Source organism: Suricata suricatta, chromosome 10, assembly GCF_006229205.1.
Source record: "Suricata suricatta isolate VVHF042 chromosome 10, meerkat_22Aug2017_6uvM2_HiC, whole genome shotgun sequence".
NCBI lineage: Eukaryota > Metazoa > Chordata > Mammalia > Carnivora > Herpestidae > Suricata > Suricata suricatta.
In genome coordinates this window covers 14915615-14932282 of record NC_043709.1, presented here as the reverse complement: position 1 = coordinate 14932282, position 16668 = coordinate 14915615, and the positions used below count along the sequence as shown (strand labels likewise).

Here is a 16668-nt window from a genome sequence, read left to right as displayed (position 1 = left end):
CAACCACTCCACCAGTCATCTAGTCAATTCTATTTCCTTAAAATCTGTTAGCTTTTTTTTTTTTTTAAGTAGGCTCTATGCCCTACTCTTATGTAGGGCTTGAACTTATGACCCCAAGATCAAGAGCCCCACTCTCTACCAACTGAGCCAGCCAGATGCCCCTTATAATCTCTTAGCTTTCTACTTCTCTGTTGAGTTCACATCAACATCATTTCTCACTTCATTAACTTTTTCTGGTTCTGTCCTCTTTCTCGTGTATTTTCCATATTACTATCAGAATAATTTCAAAGCACAATCTGATGTCCTCCTGCATAATACCTTGCAATAGGTTTCCCATTTCCTTCTGGATACTATGTAGAAACTGCTTTTATCAAGGTCACTGGTGATCTAGCATTGCCAAATCCTCACACTACTTGATCTTTCATCAGCAGTGGAAACAATTGACTACTCCTCTATAACATATTTTCTTTCCTGTCTTGTCTTCCAGAGCACCACACTCCTAAATTTCCTCCTATTTCCAGCTATAACTCTTAATCTCTTTTATCAGGTTCTCCTTCTCTGAGCCTCTAAGTGTTGGCATTTTTCATTGCTCTATCATCTTCCTTCTATTTTCTATATATTTTATTATAGGTAATCTATTCCTATAGCTCTAAGTACCTTTACTCATAGAGAAAATGTAGCCCTGATGGCTGCTTAGGGCATATTCATCTTTCTATTTGACATCTCTGTAGGCATTGCAAACTTAATGTATCTATACATAATTTTCCTCGAAACCTGTTTCTCAAAAATACATATCAAATCCTTCCACCTCTCTCTCTCTTTGAAGGTGTATTTGTTCCCCTCCAATCCATTTTCCACACAGCAGCTAGTGTGTATTTTTTTTTAAATGTTTATTTATTTTTGAAAGCGAGAACGAGCCTTGGAGGGGCAGAGAGAGGGGGACACAGGATCTAAAGCAGGCTCCGCGCTGACAGCAGAGAGACCTGACGTGGGGCTTGAACCCTCAAATGGTGAGATTATGACCTGAGCCAAAGTCTGACACTTACCTGACTAAGCCACCCAGGTGCCCCAGCACTGATTTTCTAAAAAGTTTTATTTTTTTTATGTTTTTTATTTATTTTTGAGAGACAGAGAGACAGTGCTAGCAGGGGGGGGTCAGAGAGAGAGGTAGACACAAGATCTGAAGCAGGCTCCAGGCTCTGAGCTAGCTGTCAGCACAGAGCCTGACGTGGGGCTTGAACCCACAAACCATGAGATCATGACCTGAGCCGAAGGCAGACGCTTAACTGACTGAGCCACCCAGGTGCCCCTTTCTAAAAAGTTTTAATTGGGTTGTATTTCTCCTTTGCTTAAACCTCTTAAGTGACTTTTCATAGCATTTAAAGTCTAATCTCCTTATCATGGCCTGGACACCCCCACATGATCTGGTGCCAGGTTTCTCTCCAGGTACATTGCAGAGCACTCTGCCATTAACATCACCCATCCTGGCTTTCAGGAGCTTAAACACACCAGACTCTGCCTGCAGTGCTCTTTCTTTGCACATTTAGCACCTTCTCACCATCAGAACTTGGCTTAAATATCACTTTAAAATGAATCCTTTCTACATTTATTTTCTATCACACCATCCTGTTCATTTCTCTTATTTTAATTTTTTGTTTATCTTCCCCATTAGACTGTCATTCCCATAAAACATAACAGAATAATGTTTGTTTTGCTCACCACCATACACCTCTCACATTACACAGTGCCTGGAATATAGTAGGCATTCAAGTATTTGTTAAATGATTGAATGGAAATTGAATGTGTACATTTCAAATCTCATCTTAGATGTTACTTCCTTAAAAAATCTTTCCCTGAATTGGTCTACATCCCTCCCATAAGATTGGATTAAGTGCCTTAGATTTGTATCACCATAGTTTTTTACACTTAAATAAGTGATTCTCACTGGGAAGTGATTTTATTCCCCCAAGAGGCATTTGGCAGTTTCTGGAGAAACTTTTTATTGCCTTGATTGGGTAGTGATAGTGAGGGGGTGTTATTGGCATCTAGTGGGTGGGGGCCAATGATGCTGTTAAATTTCTTATACATATCTTGAGAGAATTATGCAGTCCAAAAGGTCAGTCGTGCTGAGGCTGAAAAATTCTGGCTTAGACCTATCAGAGCACTTATCACACTAACCAATGACTTGTATTTCTTTGTAATTCTCCCCATTCAATTTTTATTTCCTTAGAACTTTGCTGTTGTCTACCCAGTACCAAGACATTGCCTTGGATTTATGAAATAGATACTTGTTGTATTCTCTAGGAATGAATGAATGAATAGGTAAACAAATGAAAATATAAACAAGCCATAGCACAACTAGGCTAACTTGGGCTAACTCTTGGTATTAGATATAGAGAGTAGTTGCTTCATAAGTTAGGTAAAATATAAGTTCTGTTACTTATGGAATAATGGTATAAGAGGTTCTATATGAGATACTGATGAGACATTGTATTTCAGAGGTGCATTTTATTTAAATTTAAAACTAACCTGTTGCAACAAAGGGACCCCAAGATAGAAGCGATTTGAGGAATATTGGTGTTTGATTGCCTTTTCAAATAACAGTTCTAAGGTGATCAGCTCTGATTAGGTAGGTGAGTAACTCTTTTCTGTAAATTAATTCAGTTGCCCTATTTGCTTCTGAGTTTTCAAGTCATGCTTCACTATCTGAGCATTGTGCTAGCATATACTGGGCTGCCACTTCCAAGTTCTGGGCTACAGAATAGGACAAGAAAGTGGAGAAAGCAAGCCTGCTGTCTTAGAGACCCAAACCCAGAAATGGCTTGCAACATGTCCATTTACTTTCCATTGGCAAGAGCTCAGTTATATGGTCATATGGCCTCAGAGCAGCTGATATTGTGGTATAGGTAGATAGTCGTGAGTCTTGCCACACTTCTGTTACTATATCAGGAGGGGAGAATGTATTTTGGTGGACACTGAAAGTAGTTTTTCAATACAGTGCTCAGCAATTAAACTAAGTCTTACATAAGGATATTTATGAGACTTATTCCCTCATTACTGTGGGATCTGAGTTAGCTTTACTACTTTGGTTATATAGTTGAAGAAAACTTATACAGGATAAAATGCATTCTCTAGAATACTGCTCCTTAAACTACTTATGTGGAAGGGCCAGGGTTTTTGTTTGTTAATTTGTCCCTAATTTGCAGTAGACCAGTGCTTCCATAAAGTACAATAAGAATGAAACATTAAAAGAGATAATCACATCCTTTGATAGTCACAGCAAAGTCAGATTGCTATAAATGTCTCTAAGTGGAAACTCAATTTCTGTATACCTATTTCAGTTTGTGCCCCTATATCAGTGCAGTCCAGTAACCATCTGTGAACTGGCACCCATCTGTTGACACGTTTGAGTAGCACTTACCTGTCGGGTTGCCAGTATATAGGAAACTATTATGTCTGTATTTTAAAAAAGTTTTTTTAATGTTTATTTATTTTTGAGAAAAAGAGAGTGTGAGTGGGGAGAGGGGTAGAGAGAGAAGGAGACAACCCAAAATGGGCTTCAGGCTCTGAGCTGTCAGCACAGAGCCCGTTGCAGGGTTTGAACTCATGAACCGCAAGATCATGACCTGAGCAGAAGTCAGACACTTAACCAACTGAGCCACCCAGGTGCTCCCTATTATGTCTGTATTTTTAGCAAAGACTCTCTTTTTATGTATCAAACTTCTAAATTTTTAATATTTTTAGAAATCACCTTTTAAAACAGTATATAAGGGACACCTGGGTGGCTCAGTCAGTTGAGCGTCAGGCTTCCGCTGAGGTAATGATCTCACAGATCGTGGGTTCAAGTCTGTCATCAGGCTCTGTGCTGACGGCTAGCTCAGAGCCTGGAGCCTGCTTCAGATTCTGTGTCTCCCTCTCTCTCTGACCCTCCCCTGCTCACACTGTTGCTCTCTCTCTCTCAAAAATAAACAAAACATTTAAAAAAATTTTTAAACAGCATATAAATGATGGTAGATCATTTGAATGTTCACATATGCTTTATAGCATGTTCTGCTTGCTTCATAGCAAAAGCCAAAGCTGATCTTAGTTTACAGATTCAGAGTGAAAAGCTTACCATCCTGGAACAGGAAGAAGTTTGCCTTAGAGACTCTTAATGCATGGTATAGATGAAGAAAGAAGCGTAATAAAGTGTCATACTCAAGATCGTAGTTAATAAGTGTGAGAGCGCTGCGGGACAATCATTGACTTGAAGTGGAAATCACATTGGAGTCAGATGATCTGGATTAAGCCCTGGCCTTCTACTTTTTAGTTAAGTGTCCATAGACAATAGTTAAGTGTTTAGTGAGCATTTCTTACAGTGAAGAACATATGAGAAATTTTTTGTACACTGTACAGCACATAGGCAAACACCACAATAACTATTAAAATTATGAAACCACCCCTTCTGATGCTAATAAGTCCACTGCTCTTTCTGGATTCTGCTATATTTCATGCTAGAGGCTTACTGAGAACAGAAGTCATTTAACATAACTGCATTGATTTAAAATTATTTTGATAAGGATACTGTAGCAATGTGGGAAAATGCTGATAAGTAAATTAAAAATTAAAAAGTCAGGACAAAATATATACACATGATGATTGTAATTCTTTGTTAAAATAATATGCATGTGTTACTGATAATCAAGTAGATTGACTAAGAATAAACACTTCTGTCTCCTACATATAAAATATACCAGCTAGGGGTGCCTGAATGGTTCAGTCGATTACATATCCAATTCTTAATTTCACTTCAGCTCATGATTACACAGTTGTGAGACTGAATCCTGCATTGGCCTCCATGCTGGGCATGGTCCATCCCCAGCTTGTGCTTGCTCATGCTTTCTCTCAAAAAAAGAAATTAAAAAGCTGTGTGTGTGTGTGTGTGTGTGTGTGTGTACGCGCGCATGCAGACATATGCATATATTATGAATGTTTTTCTTTTTTCTTTAATAGTTTGGTGGACTTTACGTTTTCTGTTTTTTTTTTTTTTTTACATTTATTTATTTTTGAGAGACCGAGAGCCATGAGCGGGAGGGGCAACAATAGAGGAAGATGGAGAATCCAAAGCAGGCTCCAGGCTCTAAGCTGTCAGCACAGAGCCTGATGTGGGGCTTGAACCCACAAACCATGAGATCATGACCTGAACCAAAGTCGGGCACTTAACCAACTGAGCTACCCAGGCACCCTGGCACATTCTACATTTTAAAGAACATATATATTTAAGTAATTTAACCTCTTCAGAAAAAAGAAGAAAAAAAGTTTATATGAAGACATCTAAGTTCTGCTGCTCATATAAAAAGACTTTTTCACCCAGTGGGACAAACCATCTTACTAGTCCAATCACAAGAATAGCCTTTACTAAAACTTCTCTTTCCTTCATAGAAAGAAGTGTCCAGACAACATTAATAGGCTTCTACTAATCCTTTAGATCTGAAGAATTTAATCTAGTCAGCCTATATTTTGGGTGCTAACGTGTGCTAGTTGCTCTACTGAGGGTTATGAGGATTTATGAAGAATATGAATAATAATAACCACCATTTATAGAGTACTTGTTATGTCCCAGAGTCTATTTCACCATAGCCCTATGAGATATAAATGATACTATTCCCATTTTACACATGGGAAAGTGAGGCTTAAAGAAGTTAAATAGCATGTCTGAATTACATAGTAGCAAAGCCTAGTTATATACCCAGCTCCTTCTAATTCAGAAGCCACTTCAGTTTATATTTTCTTCTGTCTTGAATACAAAAAAGTGCCCTTTCTGCCACCAGAAAGCTTTTAGTAGTAACAGGAAGAATGCCCAAGTACCAATGATTGCTACGAGTTGTGGTTTGAATATTCCTTGGAGAGGAAGAATGTTGGGGGCTGACATAGTTAGGAAAAATTTTATGTCAGAAGTGAATTTTAGAGGTGCCTCGTGGCTCAGTCAGTTAAATGTGAATTCTTTATTTCAGCTTAAGTCATGATTTGACACTTCAGTTCATGAGATCAAGCCCCAGGGTGGGCTCTGTGCTGACAGCATGGAGCCTGCTCCAGATTCTCTCTCCCTCTCTCTGCCCCTCTCCCTGCTTATGTGTGCTCACTCTCACTCTCTCTCTCTCGCTCTCTCTCTCTCTCTCTCTCATTCACTCACTCACTCAAAATAAACATTTTTCTTGAAAGTGAATTCTGAGGTTAGCTTTAGAGAATGGTTAAAACTTGAATAGTCAAAGAGGAAGAAGAACTAATACATGCAGAGGGGAGGCAGTAAAAAAGCAAAAGAGCTCAGTGTGAGATAATTTGGAAAGAAATATAGCTAAAGAGGAGGGTTTGATAGGAGCACAGTATCAAGAGAAGCCTGAAAAAGTAGGTTGGAGATCTTAAAGGCTAAACTGAGGACTCTGATATTTTATTTTAGAATAATATATAAAACCTATACTGAACTCTTACCAGGTACTATTCTAAGGGCTATACATGTGGGTATCATTTAACTCTTACAGTAAATGAGGCCCAGAGAGGCCAAGTTGCCACAGTCACACTATTAGAAGATGGTAGAAGAGTCAAGGTTTGAATACAGGGAATTAAAACCCAGAACCTTTGCCTTAATCACAACACTGCTGTGGTTCTAGAGTCCACAGTGAGTTGAACAAGTTTCCAGCCCAGGACCATTGACCTTAAAGAAGTAATATATTTCACAACTGGAGTAGTTTTTAATATTTAAGTAAGAAAGGTAATGTGACCAGACAGTGACACCCTGTTCATCTTGAGGACAGTCAAGGAGAGTTAAGGTATTTGCACTAATGGCTTTCAACTCAGCCAACTTTTCTATGTTGATCTGTTCCATTGCTCTCATTTAACCCCAGTCCTCTAACATCCAAGTTGTGTCAGTCCGTTGTTAACCATAGTTCAGTGGTTCACGGAGTGTAGCTTCTGAATTGGCAGCAACAACTAGGAACATGTTAAAAGTCACAAATTTGGAACCTCACTCAAGACCAAGTGAATCCGAAGCTCTGGGGGTGAACTATAACAATGTGTTTTAACAATCCCTTTAGCTGATTATGATCCATGAGGAAGTCTGACAACCAGGATTTTAGTTCAGGAACAAACTACTAAAATTTTTTGGTGGTACTAATACTAATATTGGGGAGCCATTTAGATCTTACTCTTGAGTGTCTCTTCCTGCATCTTACAGTCTAACTTTATAGAAATAACCATGGCTTGCTAAGCTAGTGAGCATTTTAAAAGGGCTTTTCCTTAGACTCTTTGATTCTTTGTAATTATACTTTGTAAGCATACCTCAACTTTGCTTTATGACTTTTGTTCATTACAGAGAACCCAAACTCTAAGTGAAAGTTGTTAAACTGGAAAATATTTTCATTAATTTTGATAGAAAAATTGTGTTTTGTGATTATCTGAGATACCAAAATAATTTGAGATTTAAAATATATATCAGTTGAACAATGAAAACAAGTTTATATAAATATTTTGAAAGTAAATAAAAAATAGCCTATACCTAATCTCTAATGTAATGATAGTTTATTATACTTGCAAAAAGAGGAAGAGAAGACTTGATAGTAAGTGGTGGCTGGTGGAGGAGGAATACAAAGGAGTCATTCTTTGGAAGATGCTGGAGAGTCAAGTGGTAGTAGTTTTAAGGTTAGAAATCTGTGGTTATCTTGCACTTAAAAATAGGCATAGCACACCTGAGCCAGCCACAGGGATACAGATGAAACATAACCTCTCTTCTCTAGGAGCCTGGAGAAGGAGTGAGGTGCTCCAACAATTTACTCTATATAAAAGCAAAAACTAAGTTCTTGTTGGAAGCACAAATAGCAAGAGAGGGAGTGACTAGGGAAGCTTATAGACCCCTCAGTCTTCAAACTAAAGCTGAGGAAAAAGAGGGGGCTTCTGACTGCTGGATGTGGTAGCATGTCCTTCCATGTCATGGAAGGAACAGCAGGGAAGGAGCTCAGGACAGATATGGTCAAGGGACTGGGAATCATTTTGGAGCACTTGAGAAAAAGTGAGGGAGTGTGTGTAACAGAGCAGTAGGAAAAGGAGTACTGGGCTCATTCCAGATGTGTTCTGTGGGCATCAAGGGGCTATGAAGTGTTTGAAGAGAGAAGAGCCTGTTTTAGGAAGCATAAAATTGGCTGAAAAAAAAATAGTCACAGCATAGACAAAATACTGTTTGGACAAAATAAATGTAAAATACAAGAGCATCTTTGAAACACAGAAGGAGTGCATACACTCAGCAGAGGAAGAAAGTGTAAGGAATGCTCTCTTTTCATTTCTCTAGCTTGGTCTACATATGCAAAGCAACATTTTTCTCTTTTTTTAACTTTTTTTTTTTTGAGAGAGAGAGAAAGAGACAGCATGAGCGCAAAGAGGCAGAGATAGAGGGAGACACAGAATCTGAAGCAGACTCCAGGCTCTGAGCTGTCAGCACAGAGCCCAATGCAGGGCTCAAACTCACAAGCTCAGAGATCATGACCTGAACCGAAGTCAGATGCTTAACTGACTGAGCCATCCAGGCATCCCCCAAAGAAAAATTTTTCTGATTCATCCAAATATACAGAGTTTATTAATTTGGTCTTTGTAATACTCTCTGAATATAAATGATTATATTGAGTACAGCAGTGGGTGTATTAAATATCACTTTTGTTGTTTTTTGCGTGTGTGTTTGATTTTATTTTTTGAGTTGTAGTACAAAAAAAAAGGGGGGAGCGAGGAAAAGCATCATTATCCAAAAAGTGGTTTAATTTTCAAGATACGTTATGATTATAATAAAAAGCTACCTACCAGTCATTACATGGGGCATGTCTATAATGAGAAATGGCATATTTAAGTACAAGTATGACCGAAAACTGCTTTAAACTCTTGTCTTTGGTTGCCAGTTGATCTCTGGGAAACCTGTGGGTGAAGCAATTTTTTTTAATGTTTATTTATTTTTGAAAGATAGAGCATGAGCGGGAGAGGGGCAAGGATAGAGGGTGATAGAGGATTCGAAGCGGGCTCTGCTAACTGTAGAGAGCCTGGTGCAGGGCTCAGACTCACAAACCGTGAGATCATTACCTGAGCTGAAGTCAGACATTTAACTGACTGAGCCACCCAGGTGCCCCAGAAGTAGTTTTTAACTATAAATTTTGTAGGCTTTCTAATTTCTTTCATGTTGCGTTCATACTTTGTTCTTTATCTTGCTTGAGTCTGAAGGTAGAGCAAGAAAGGAGCCATATTGTCTATAGATTTTGGAGGGGCTTTATTGTTGCTGTTGGGCACCTGGGTGGCTTAGTCGATTAAGCGTCCAACTTCAGCAAGGACCATGATCTCATGGCTTGTGGGTTTGAGCTCTGCGTCAGACTCTGTGCTCACAGCTCAGAGCCTGGAGCCTGCTTCGGATTCTGTGTCTCCTTCTCTCTCTCTACCCCTCCCCTGCTTGTACTCTGTTCTCAAAAATAAATAAATGTTAAAAATTTTTTTATAATCTGTGGATAATTTGTGACTCCCCAGAAATTTAACTTACTCATAGCGTACTGTTGACTAGAAGCCTTACAAATAACATAAACAATTAACATACTTTGTATGTTATATGTTATTGGATTTATACTTTTACAATAAAGTAAGCTAGAGAAAAATGTTAAGAAAATCATAAGGAAAGAGAAAATACATTTATAGTACTATACTGTATTTATTGAAAAAAATCCATGTGTAAGTGGACCTGTGCAGTTCAAACCCATGGTGTTCAGGGTCAGCTATACATTTAAAGTTGACATTTCCATAGCTGTACAACTAGGATGTACCTGAAAAGGTACACACAGCTTGGGATTCCTGCCAAAATCATAATGCTTGACCCATGGATAGCCTCTTTTTAAAGAGTTGAAGTCTGATGATAGGATAATATAAACTTTGTAAAATCCCACATCAGTCGTAGTTGGTGCTGTTGTTTTTATAAAATGTAACAGGTACAGAAATGATCAGCAGTAAAATAGTTATATCTACTTGGTCCACATATAAGACATGAACTTAAGAGACCCAGATCTGCAGTTTATGGAGAAAAAAGCTTGATTGAATTTTGAGAGAATGAACATTGGCTATTAAATTTAGCAAAGACAGAAATATTTTTCAAAAAAATGCAAGATAGATAATGTACGCTTTGGGTCCATCAGCTATTATTCTGACTAATTGCCCTCTATCCTGGTATTATATGTAGTCTGATGTTAAAAACCTGTTGAGAACAAAGCTGTATAAGGCCTGACAGATTCACTCTGGCCTGTACAACTAATTCAGTCTCTCTAGCCTTCAATTTCCCTATCTGTAAAGTGAAAGAAGTACAGCAAGTATAAGGTCTCTTTCACTTCTAACATTCTGTGACTTAAAAAAGTAAAAATCTTCTCCAGGCAGAACCTGACTGCTATTACATATGTTGGTAGAGAAGTGTTCTGTTTTGAATAATTTAAGCCAAATAATGACTTTTACATACTCATTCTTGTTTTTCAGAAACTCTGTGAAGGCATATTTAAAGTCCTTGTAAAGGACATCCCAACAACATGTCAAGTGTCCTGCCTGGAAGTTCTCCGCATTCTCTCCAGAGACAAAAAGGTTTTAGTTCCTGTAACAACCAAGGAAAATATGCAGATACTGCTGCGACTAGCCAAGCTAAATGAGTCGGATGATTCTTTGGAGAAGATGTCCGAGTTCCCCGTTATTGTGGAGTCACTAAAATGTCTGTGTAACATAGTGTTCAACAGTCAGATGGCACAGCAGCTCAGCCTGGAACTTAACCTTGCTGCAAAGCTCTGTAACCTCCTGAGAAAGTGCAAGGACCGAAAGTTTATCAGTGACATTAAATGCTTCGACTTGCGCTTGCTCTTCCTCCTGTCACTTTTGCACACCGACATCAGGTCACAATTGCGCTATGAGCTCCAGGGACTAGCGCTGCTAACCCAGATCTTGGAAAGTGCCTTTAGCATCAAGTGGACCGATGAATATGAATCGGCCATAGACCGTAATGGACCTCCTCTCTCACCTCAGGAGACAGACTGTGCCATCGAGGCCCTCAAAGCTCTCTTCAATGTGACAGTAGACAGTTGGAAGGCGCATAAAGAGGTAAGGTTGAGAAGAATATTCTTATCTGCCTACTATTTAATTGGTCAGGGGCATTTCTAAAACTGCCTGCAAGGTTCTACTTTACATTTGTGTAACACTGACTGGAAAAATAGGATAAAGATGGACTATTAATTTTTTTTGTTTTTTATAGATTTAAAAAAATTTACTTCCAATATAGTTAATATGGATTATTATTTTGTAAGATGCCAAGTATAGTTCCTTTTCTGAGTTGTATGATCACGTCTTGTTTTTTTTATTTTTTATTTTCAGTGCCTCTTTGAGGAATGAGGTTTAAATGATAAGATTTGAAGGGAAATAAAACAATGTGGTTCATAAAGTTATAGGCATTTACAATGACTGCCCTCTGAAAGAAAAGATAACTTAAATCAGGCCAGTTAAAACTGACCAATCGGAATTGATGTCTGCTTAGTAGACTAAGGATGTTGTATTACCTATCATCCCAGTGTCCTAGAGTGTTCTAGTATTAGATAACGATCAGAAATGCAGGACTACAACGAGAGATCCACACCTGTACTCAGTTCTAGAAAACAAATATAATTACACTAATGTGTGAGAAAGGTTTTTTTCTAGACTAAGATCCTTTTCTGTGGCTTGGACCTTACAACAGCCCAAAAGTGAGGCAGATTTGATAGTTTATATCTAAGTACCCACAAGAATAATATGCCAAACAAAGTTAGTTTAAGGAAGGCAACAATTTGAAGTAGACAGACTTTTTTCCTTGCTTACCCTCTCTCTTTAACATTAAATAACTAGTGAAATTGAGCCCCTATCTTAAAAAGAAAGAAAGGAAGAAATGAAGTATTTTGGTGCCAGAGCAAATTATCTTTTCTGACAAATGACTTCAGGACCCAGGGTTAACATTTTGCTGTGTCCCTTTGAAACAGTTCTCACCATGAATAAAGATCTGTTTTTGCCAGCAGCCTACTTTGAGATTATCTCAGTCTAGTGCTATAGTGGGAGTATGTAGGCATCTGAGTTTTAAAGTGCAAATAGGTCTATATTTTGAAACCAAGTATTTGAAGATCAGTCTTAACAGCTGTTTTAGATGACTGTAGTATGGTCAGTTTTTCCTGAGACTTGGCAGGAAAAGATGTGGAAAGCCCACATGCTCCATTTGTGCTTTGAAACCAAATATTTGGAAGTATTTAAAATATTATGTCTCCATGCTTATTTGGTACCTTCTGTGGTTATTTTTCTTATGCTGTTTGTTTTGGTGTTTTTAAGTTCTCCATTTAGTTGCAAGCGCTCTTCTGAGACTGTTGGTTTGCCATTGTTCGGAGCCCTTGTTATTTAAATTGTGCTGAAAATAGTAGTTCACACTGTTCAGATTCCTGACAAAAGGGTGTATAAGTCAATGGCTGCGCATCAGTGTATGTCTGGGATGACATGTAATATATATCCGTAAATTGAGATTAGCCCTCATTAGTGTGCTTCACTTAGAAGTCATAGCGGGGCTGGAAGAAGCCTTAGAAGATGTTGAAGCAGCAAATTCTCATTCTGTGGTATAGAAAGTTTATTCTCCAAAAGATACATGAGAAAGGATCAGTACTCCTGAAGCAGGCTTCTCACAGATGTAGGGCTTCTTGTGAGTTGTGGTCCAGTAGATAAAGCCATTATAAAATGTGCCCAGTTAATGTTACTCGGAGCTGTTATTGAAGTTATCAGAAATTTAAACAGTACTCAAAGAAGGATCTTGCCAACCCATTTAGGCAGGAGTGTGGGAAAGGTTATTTTTAAACCAGTTGAATCTCTCTGAATCTCCAAATTCAAATTTTAGCAAACATTTAGTCAATCATTCAGTCAACAAATATTTATGGCCAATTACTAGGTATCATGCTAGCATTGTGTAGTATGATGGAAAATAGATGTAGTTTCTGCCTTCAGTTTTGTTGGTAAGACAGGTAATAAGTAAATAAATACATAATTCAAATTGTGTTAAGTGCTAGGAGAGAAACAGTACACTCATGATTGAGAATGATACTTAGCACAGTCAGAGAAGTCCATGAAGCTGTCTTCTGAGATAGGAAGACTGAGCATGAAAGAGGCTTTTGAAGATTGGGGGAATGGGTGTTTCACTGAAATCAGAGCATAGAGTACCTTTTAGGGAGGCACCCACAACTTAGCATAAAGAAAATCTATAATAAAGGTGCAGAGAAACTTGCCAATAAGAGTCCATTTACTTAGATTTTTTTAATGTTTATTTATTTATTTGAGAGAGAGAGCATACAGGGGAGGTGCAGAGAGAGAGGGAGAGAGAGAATCCCAAGCAGACTCTGTGCTGTCAGCGCAGAGCCCAACACAAGGCTTAATCTCACGAACTGTGAGATCGTGACCTGAGCCTAGATCAAGTTGAACACTTAACCGGATGAGCAACCAGGTGCCCCCATTTACTTGGATTTTAATAATTCCTTAACTGTCAGGTGAATGGCATCTTTCTCCAAGTAAGCACCTAAAGCGTTGTTAATACTTTAAATACCAACTGAAATAAAGGGATATTGAAAACTTACAGTACAGAAGAATCCAATTTTAAAATATAATGTTAAAAATAACTAATATTATTTTTTTTATAATCCAAGTGTATGCTCATTTTAGAAGATGAGCAGTAAGGAAGTACAAATCATCTATAAAGCTTCCACTCAAAGATAAGCACTGTTTGCATTTTGATGTATATCTTTCTAACCGTTCTTCATTGTAGAATATATAAATATAAATATGTATAATTTCTTTTTGCAAAAATGCAGTCATTTTATAATCTTGATCTTTTTTTCCTTAGTAAATGTTCTTGAAGAGTAGTAGTTTTCAAAATGTTCCTTGAAGCCATAAAGTTTCTAGGAGTAGCCTCTGCTGATGAGGGTTGTTCCAGGTTCCCCACCCTCACTTTCAAAAGAGCATCTTTGATTGTCACTGTTGCTTTTTCTATTTAAATTTAGGTTGAGGGGCACATGGGTGGCACAGTTGGTTGAGCGCTCAGGTCATGATCCCAGGGTTGTGGGGGCCTGCTTGGGATTCTCTCTCTCTCTCTCTCTCTCTCTTTTTTTCTCTCTTTCTCCCTCTCTCTCTCCCTCCCTCTGCCCCTCTTCCTCACTCATGCTCTCTCTTTCTCTCTCTCTAAAGTAAATAAAATGAAAAAATATATATATATTCAAAACAATTTTTAAAAATAAATTTAGGTTATAACTAGATATCATTTGGGGATAAAAAGAGTTCTGCAACCAAAAAATTATGTACCAGTTTATTTTCCTGTTTGTCAAAGGTTGATAGATCCTTATAAAGGAATACTCATCATAAGTAATTTTATATTTAATAGGCATATTTATACTTATCCTTCATAAGGATTTATCAACCTTTAACAAATTCCCTCTGTGTAGGCATTTAGATTGTTTGCAGTTGTTTACTATTTTAAATAGTAACACAGTGAATTTTCTTATTGAAAAAATTTGTAAAAAAATTCCTGAAATTGTTGGGCCAAAGGTGTTTGGTTTGGTTTGGTTTGGTTTGGTTTGGTTTGGTTTGGTTAAACTTCAAAGGTTGTTGATATATATTGTCAAATTGACCTTCGGAAGAATAGTGCTAGTTTATACTTTTCCAAACTCTGGGCATTTCACCTTAAAGATCTTTGTCTATTACCACAGCTCAACTGTTAGAGAAAATATAGATGTTTGATTTTGGTTTTAACTGTTTTAGTAGATATTTCTATCACTGTTCATTTATAATTCATTAAAAACAGAAAATGACTAGGTTTTTCTTGAGGTTTAGCAGATTAGTGCCATTTGTTCATTTAGATTCATGTGTTAAATTCCAGCCTGCCTGCTGATACCATCAGCAGATTAATTTGGAGATTCCTTTCTATTCAGTAGCTGGCCTTATTTCCATCTGTTTCTGTCACTTCCTTCATCCTTCTCTCATTTTCTCATTCTCTTCCTTTCCTAAAGATAGTATGTTTAAGAGGTCAGAAGACTCCTTTAGCAGGACCTAAAGTCAGTTCTAGAAAAGTAAAATGAAATGGTCTTGTCTTCCTCCTGCTTTAACACTTTTGCTAAATCTCTTTGTTGATGGAGAAAAGCATGTTATTCCAGAGATCCCTTACTCAGCACACATTCCCTTCTGGAGGGCTTCCCAGCTGTAGTGAGAAAACATAGGACCAACAGACACGTTAGAGCCAGACAGCCAAGTGCAAGCGTAGAAGCAGTACAAGTATCTGTGTAGTCAGAGGCGGCGTTAGAGTGAGCTAGAACAGTGGACGTCCATGGCAGTTAATTGGGGATGCCACGCTGTAACGGAAGAGGTTGGTTCCATGATTATTTTAGAGACTTTAAAGGACATGTGGGAAAAGGACATGATATTAATTTAAAAAGCTTCAAACTGTGTCATTTTTTTTTTTCCTGAATCTTTTTTTAGTAAACATTGAGTGCCCAACATGTGCCAAATTCTCTGTTGGGTATACAAGATGCAAGATGAAGTAATTATCACTGCCCTCAACTAAAAGTCTAATAGGAAAATCAGACACATAAACACATGTGTTTATGGATCTATGACTGTTTGTTACATTACTTCTCTATATTTTCTATATGTTTAAAAATAGGAAAGAATCACCTCATTAATGCAGAGATGCTTCAAATGCCATATGTTCTAGATCTTTGGGGTTATGTCTGACCTCACTGGCATGGTCTTTCTGCTAGCAACATACACAGTACAGAGTAGCCTTTCAGCGAATATTTGTTAATGAAAAATAAACTGTGATATACAGAAATACATATGAGAAAAAGCCCCAAATTAGCAGGGAGGACAGAAAAATTTATGGTATCTTTTCGTTTTCAAAGCTATGAGAAAATTCTCCAGAAGTCTAAAACATTTAATAACATTGTTTAGTGCAGCAATTTCTAGCCTTTTTAGAGTTAGGACACTATTTTATAACATCTGTATCTCCCCTTGTAAGTTAATTCAAAAAAGCATTGATTACTTTATGCCCAGCACCATGTTAGATGCAAAAGATGCAGAGGTAAAATACATCATCTGTATCTGTAAGGAGATAGAGATTTTTGAACATACACAGCTTAGTAGGACAAATAACTATGGTAGAGGTAAACAAAAGGAGTAAAGAGAAACATAGGATAAAATACTACCTCAGATACAGCCGTATTTCTAGGTGTGCATACGTTTGTGCATATAAGTGTGCATACATTTGTACATGTGCATCTGCGTGTGTGTGTGTCTGTGTCTGAGTGTCTGTTTCACTTTTTATAGAATTGAAATTAAATTTTCACAGGACAGTTTTCCTAAGCCTTCTTGAAGAAATTAGAACTGGGGTAACAACACCAGATCAGGACTGGTATAGTGGTGAGCAGTATTCTCCCTTCAGACTTTCTCAGGCATTGTTTACATCAGTTGATGCTTTGAATGAAAAGATGTGAGGAAATTGACACCTTGTGAGGTCTTCCACAGTTTGCACAGAAGAAAAAAAGCAACAGGACTATAGTAGAATCTGTAATTACGAAGTGAAGCCTGTGTAAAGAGATACCAAAG

The 16668-nt window shown here is 37.8% G+C and overlaps 1 protein-coding gene across 6 annotated transcripts in view; it reads left to right on the top strand.

The window, feature by feature from the left end:
• Window positions 1-16668, top strand: part of RIC8B (RIC8 guanine nucleotide exchange factor B) — a 98779-nt gene that overhangs the window by 26102 nt on the left and 56009 nt on the right. For all 6 annotated transcript variants that reach the window (XR_003914022.1, XR_003914020.1, XR_003914021.1 and 3 more), the window contains exon 3: window positions 10516-11124. Coding sequence is in view for 3 of the 6 variants with exons in the window: in XM_029953175.1 (XP_029809035.1) it covers window positions 10516-11124 (609 nt within the window). In the remaining 3 variants the exon portion in view is untranslated. The remainder of the gene's footprint in view (window positions 1-10515; window positions 11125-16668) is intronic.